The sequence below is a fragment of the Sesamum indicum genome, linkage group LG1 (genome assembly GCF_026168435.1).
Source record: "Sesamum indicum cultivar Baizhima isolate 11 linkage group LG1, ASM2616843v1, whole genome shotgun sequence".
In the NCBI taxonomy this organism is placed as follows: Eukaryota; Viridiplantae; Streptophyta; class Magnoliopsida; order Lamiales; family Pedaliaceae; genus Sesamum; species Sesamum indicum.
In genome coordinates this window covers 17,027,410-17,033,856 of record NC_142657.1, presented here as the reverse complement: position 1 = coordinate 17,033,856, position 6,447 = coordinate 17,027,410, and the positions used below count along the sequence as shown (strand labels likewise).

General features: G+C 35.9%; 2 protein-coding genes across 2 annotated transcripts; one reads left to right on the top strand and one right to left on the bottom strand.

Moving 5' to 3' along the window:
* The first annotated feature begins 306 nt into the window (after window positions 1-306).
* LOC105165240 (uncharacterized) lies at window positions 307-2,374 on the top strand. Its single transcript, XM_011084191.3, has 2 exons — window positions 307-494; window positions 578-2,374. Exons 1-2 carry the CDS (start codon window positions 335-337, stop codon window positions 790-792), a joined length of 375 nt encoding a protein of 124 aa, XP_011082493.1. The 5' UTR covers window positions 307-334; the 3' UTR covers window positions 793-2,374.
* On the bottom strand, window positions 950-4,067 carry LOC105165248 (shikimate O-hydroxycinnamoyltransferase). The gene is made up of 2 exons (XM_011084204.3): window positions 3,464-4,067; window positions 950-2,061 (listed from the first exon to the last, which is right to left on the bottom strand). Exons 1-2 carry the CDS (start codon window positions 3,869-3,871, stop codon window positions 1,171-1,173), a joined length of 1,299 nt encoding a protein of 432 aa, XP_011082506.1. The 5' UTR covers window positions 3,872-4,067; the 3' UTR covers window positions 950-1,170.
* Between the last annotated feature and the right edge of the window lie 2,380 nt (window positions 4,068-6,447).

Here is a 6,447-nt window from a genome sequence, read left to right as displayed (position 1 = left end):
TTTCATTACATTTCTAATGAAACAACCTTAATTTCTTTCAAAATTTGACGAAGCCCGTGCCATGAACTTGTTGTTAACGTAAAAATTTAATGGAATTAAAGTTTGAAAATTTATAAAAATTGATGTTATATATGAAATGTAAGATGAGATGCATTATCAATTTATAATAAAAGATTCGGGTTGCAACTTCATAGAAGCAAAGTAAAGCCGCTTTTTTGCCCCCACTAGAAACATCTGTTCTCACAAATCTCTTCCAACCTTATGATAAGACACCTTACCCTTATATATAACAATCCGGCCCTCACTCCTCCTCCAGCCCCACATAGAAAAATAAATGCAAAAAATGACTTGTTTCGCTTGGCTTTGTGTGGTCCTCTTATGTGCTGGTAGTTTCCTTACAACCTCAGCTATTGGAACTCCTCAAATGCTTAAGAGCAGAGATTTCTTGATTTCCTCGAACCATCTCTCTCCATCAGATGATCCACATGAGCAAGGTACGTCAGAAACTGTATACTCATTCTTGGATGTTAAGGCCTTCACAATTGGTTTTTCTGGTGACGGTATGATTTGGACACAGATTATGGTAGAAGAGACCTAATCATGGGATTGAAGAATATTACGTCGACAGAAGACGCGCAGAAAGGAAAGGGACCCTACGGTGGTGCTAATGTAGTTCATCGCAGGCCAGCCAAGAAAAGCGCTGCACCGTTGCATAAGCCTTGTTTTCTTGTCTCATCTCTTGGTTTCACCTTCACTCTGCTCCTTGCTCTCCATCTCCATTACCCTGACTGAACGGAATCGTTATCCGTCTGTATATTTTTTTGGTTTGCTTCATTAGTTTGTAAGTGATTTGTTTGAACTATTTAGTAATTCAGAGGGTGTGCAACTCAACTGTTGGCAGAGAAAATTAGCACGGTTATGCAATACCAATGAAAAATTGCAGCACTAATACACTATCAATTAGTACTTCATAGGCATAGGCTGGTCCAAGAATTGCATCATTATCCTTACAGAAAAGGTTTGGCATATCTAGGAATGTTGCCGAGGTAGACAGCCACATACTGACAGAAGAACGGTAATCGTTTGAGCATAAAAACGCACAAGAAACTAGGAGATGCGAGGAGGTTTTTAGGTAGATCTGAAGGTTGTCAAACATATGTATCATATGTTTCAAATGTCATAGAGCAGCTTCTCAAAAAGCTTCATATGCTCTGCCTGAAGGGAAATTGCGACTGATAAGCTCCCATCGTTTGTTGGACTTGGCAACACGAAACTCAGACCTTCGTAGGCAATCCCGCCTGGCCCCATGAAGATTGGCCTACCCCACCCAAAATCGGCATCGTGGATAGGCAGCCTAACCCAACTGGTGATTCCAAGATTCGGGCACCTAAATGTGTGTGCCCCACGAACGAGGGCCTTAAGATCCGGCTGCAACTCCAAGTAATCAAGAGCCGATCTCAAGTAGTCGTTGTCCATTCGGGCTAGCGCATCGTGGATTTTACTAGCAGCATACCATACAGGCTTGGACGTTAGGTCACCTGACACGGCTATAGGCGTGGCTGTGAAGATCACATTGCCAAAGTAGCCAGGTGGGAGTGGAGGCTGAAGCCTGGACCGGCCGTCAGTAGCAATGTACAGTTTCGTGTCTTGATCTTCTGGTAATCCACGTGCCATACAGACAGAGCGCCAGACATGGCCGGCTAGCATCTCATACGAGCTGTAGGTTACCGTGTTGCCGCCCTCCTTGGACTTGGCCTTTAGGGCATTGAGCTGATCACGAGTTAGCTTGAATATGGAAACAGCTGTTTCGGGGGCCTCAGCGTCCTTGGATGCAAGGGTTTTCATGGCTGGAGCGGGCTGGTATTCAATGTGCTTGAATTGCGGTTGGGGCGGATCACGGGCTCGGAGGAGGGTTCGATCGATGAAAGGAGGGATCGTGAGGTCTAGCCCACGAGCCATGTCGGACCATGTGTTGATGAAATGGAGGCCAGAAAACCCATCTGCTACATGGTGTTGCATTCCGACACCCAAGGAAACTCCGCCACATTTGAAATGTGTGACCTACAACGATTCTGGAATTAGAGCATTCTAATTTATGATATAGTTATTATTTTAGTGCAACAAAATTTAGTTTTATGTCAGCATGTAAAATACCAAAAAACAAACGCCGGATGTATAACATGTTACATTGACCATCCCAACAGAAAAAAATAAAATAATAGTAGAAATGAAACTCCAGTCATGTCCTAGAAACATTGTACATTGAATTACTAGATGAGCCAGATCCTAGATTAAACGACAAGCAACATGTTCTTTGCTGACCCGTATTTAGACAAAATCAGTACTTATACCTAAATAAATTTCAGGTAATCAACATACGAGGAGCAGCCATTTTGTGTCTCCCACGTTGTCCAATAACTAGAGGTACGTTCTGAGTAGCTATAGGAAATTAATGTGTTGAACAAATTTTGAATACATGGTAAAAATATTAAATGACGTAAAATATAGTTGAAGAGTTTCATTTATTTGTGGAGTTGAGATGTTAAAATAATAGTTAAGGTATACACATGGATTAAAATTTTCTATCGAGTGTAAAAGTTTCTTTCTTTTTTTTTTGGTCAAATGTAAATAAAAATAAATGGTAGTTTCAAAATCCTTGAATTCCTTACGAACAAGAACTACGACAAAATTTTATATTTTATTTTTCATTATATGGATAATGATTCTAAGTGGAAATATTATTTTTCAATAATAAATGATAATATATTTCTCCAATATCTACACTGGTAAAATTTATTTGTGAATTTGATTAATTAAAACATCTATGTTATATAGTTAATTTTGATTACTAATAAAACATCATTATAATACATGTGATCGAATTAATTAGCATGGTGGGTTGGTAATACTATAATTAGATTAGTCATTATGAATATAACGATTTAAGTATGTTTTATTTTATTTGTAATGTTGGATGACTTGGCAATTTAGGAAAACGTAATGACTGATGAGTTGGCCTATTGAATGCCAAGGGCAATATGATATTCTTCGAAATTTTTGCTATATAAGTATTTTTCTATCATATAGAAACACATAAATAGTTGTGATTATTTCGAAATTTAAAATCTCCCTTCAACAAGTTTATTATTATTACATATGGTTAAATTGTTTTGAAATTAATTTCTTCAAACGATGAATGTTTCCTAAAATGTTAATTTTCTTCCATAATTAATATATATGCTACTTAATTAGACCAATGATGTACGTAATTTACTCTTAAAGATTACTTATAAGAATAAAATAGGATTTTTTTTCTATATTTATATTTTTAAGTTAGAAATATTAATTATACTTCTTCAATTTTTAAATATATGAAAATAAATAATGGAATTTCTCATAAAAAAAATAAAAAACAGTAAAATCTATTCATGGCAAAGAAAGAATATCGACACCAAGAACGCACCTGCAACACCAAAAGCGGGTACGTCGAAATTCCCTGAGAGTAATCCACCGCCGGGATGAGGCGGCGGAGTTCCAACGTCGGAGCAAAGTCGCCGAAATCATCCACAACCCCGTCGGACTCCGCCTCCACAAAGAGCACTCCCTCGGCGTTGCAGTCGATCTCAACCCGGCCATCTTCGTCCCTCTTCAACCTCCCCGCCATGGGGTAGAACGGCACCAGCGCCCTGCCGAGCGCCGCCTTGAGCACCCCGGCATCGAAGAAGTTGTCCGCGGCTGTGGGGCGGTAGAAGTAGACGCTGGGTGTGTGGAAGTTGGGCACCACCAAGTCAATGTTGGAGTTCCAGAGGCTGACCATCGGCGTCGCCGCCGCCGGCCTTACCAACGTCGAGTCCTTCACGTTGATCTTCATGGTCGTTTGAAGCTCTCCCAGTTCTGCAAGGAGTTGATGAGTTATCCAAATCCAAGAAACTTCAGAAAGCGGTGACGGTGGCGGTGGTGGTGGTGGTGGGTTTATGAAGGTGGGATGGTTTCACGCTTAAGAGAAAGATGGGGAAAAATGCGCTTATTATATAATCGTGGAGCGCTTACCTACCGCGCCTAATGAAGAAGACTAGAAACAAAAGGGAAAATACTTCTTGGCGTGGCTTAACCAACTTTAGGACATTGGATATGTAAGTGGGGGAAAAAGTAAACACAATAATTAGAACTATTAAATAAAGCAATTTCCTAAATAAAGAAATAATTACACCTTCTTTTGTTTAAAAGTTTAGTGTAATTACACTTAAATAATCTATAATTTAAAGAATTACATTCAGTATTTTTAATATTTATATTTATCTAATATTAGTAAAATTTATCGAATTTATTGATTTTAAGCTAAAAATAATTGAATTTTAACTAATAAAATAATATATTTAATAAAGGGAATAAAAGCTCAAAGTACTAGATATAGTTTTTCAAATGGTAAGAGATTTATGTATAATTATACTAAATTTTAGAAAAGAATGATAATTATCTCTAAAAGAATATTTTAGCTGAATTTAATTAATCAAATAAAGGGCATTTGTTGTGGTGATTTGTTACCTTTTATATAAAATATACGTATTAATTATATTATAACATTTTAGTTTGTACGACACATCTAAAATATATACATATACACATGTTAAAAATAATAAAAATAGAGGAAGTGGCAAAGAAGATATCAGAAGGAAAAAGTAAAAAGATACCCGGAATGGGAGAAAGAAAGAAAATTGAAAAACAAAAAATGTTTTCTCCAATTGTATAATAATTAGTAACCAGTCTATGATCGATAGCTGTGCATTATATAAATAACAGAAACTATAAAAAAAAAAAGTATGAATATATAGTTAGAGAGAAAAAAAAAAAAGGGAATTGATGAGAGAAAAATAGATACTAAAAGGAATGTAATATTTAATTATAATTATTAAAAATAAATAGTCATTGATCACGGCCACGCAACGATTGTTGTTCATAGCTTTTGTGGCTAAGCCAAAATTTTCTATCGATATTATCTACCCATAATTAATAATAATTATTATTATCATGATTTTTAATCAATAATTCTTTTTTCTGATGAGAGGGAAAAAGAAGCTATTTGTAAGTAGTTTTGCAGGATCAAAGACATTACGTGAGTTATGAGCAGTGTATTTAACTTACTTTAAATAAAAATTACTTATTAATATATAAAAATAATTAGTTAATTAGTAATTAATTGTAATTTGATGGAGATGAAAATTTGCTTAGTTGAGAAAGTTGGTGGGATGGTGACCAGTGGCGTAGATGAGATCGCCATTCTCACCAACTCCTGCGAGGAGAGGAGACTTTAACATCACACAAACTTGAGTGGTCTTCATGTGGGTCCATTTACTCGCACTTGTATTCATTCATCAAACCTACAATTTCCTTATTCTATATCTTCACCCCCAAAAAAAATAAAAATTCAAAAATAATGGGCATGTTTATACTTTTTATCCTAAGAAATAATATCAAATACAAGATTTTATAAATAAAAGTTAAATCCCGCCTGATAAGTGTAATTTTAGAGTCAAATTTTATACTTTGACAAATACCATCTTAAATAGATCGATTCATTTATCACTTGACAGAACGAACCCACTTTCAAGTCGAATTGTGGGCTGTTGATGACTATAACACATACGTGGTAGTAGATAAGGAAACCAAGCTTTATTCGTGCATCAATATCCTCAAATAATTTCGTAAGCTTTACTCTTGTTAGTTCTAAACCTCGATGCGGCACTGACTTGATCCTAAGTCTGCACAAACAAGAAAGGATTTTTAACCAATATCCGAGAGCACGACCAAACAAAAGACAACTTTGATCGCAATTGAATCAACAACAACCCATTAATAAAAATGAGCCATTTAGCTATAATTTTTTTTCTTATAATGAATCGAATACAATTATACCAACTATAGCTATTTAATAATATCCACAATTAATCAACAACTATTACTACAGTAAAGAAATAATTACCATCAACATAGACTAATATCAATAAACATATATAATTTAAACACATAATTTTATAGTCATAACATTTCAATTTGGACAATTATGTAGCTATGGATGTGTGGAGGTAAAATATACATCTAAATTGGTGACAATAATGGATGAAGATAGTTATGTAGTCTAAATGAATAATGCCAAATTATTGCACAAGTAGTGGTAAGTTTGAATGATCACATGTGGCGATGACTTCTTACCATTTGAAATTTAAAAAGGAAAAAAGAAAAAAAGAAAACACGATTTCATTGGGAATATTGTGTTGATTGACGAAATGGATTTGATTTCCAAGTCAGCGGTGCCGATCCATTTGATCCAGTGGTTGTGGGGGTTGGTGGTGGAGCGTTGGGACCCACTCGGAGTTGGTGAACCGCCTAATAAGCCGTATGTGATACTGATGTCACCGCCCCAACAATGGGGTTGGTAGCTTGTTTGGA

Coding starts and splice junctions, on each gene's coding strand:
- LOC105165248 (XM_011084204.3), bottom strand. CDS start 3,871: ATGAAGATCAACGTGAAGGACTCGACGTTGGTAAGGCCGGCGGCGGCG. Junction 2,062..3,463: donor ACCCGCTTTTGGTGTTGCAG/GTGCGTTCTTGG, acceptor GAATCGTTGTAG/GTCACACATTTCAAATGTGG.
- LOC105165240 (XM_011084191.3), top strand. CDS start 335: ATGCAAAAAATGACTTGTTTCGCTTGGCTTTGTGTGGTCCTCTTATGT. Junction 495..577: donor AGATGATCCACATGAGCAAG/GTACGTCAGAAA, acceptor ATTTGGACACAG/ATTATGGTAGAAGAGACCTA.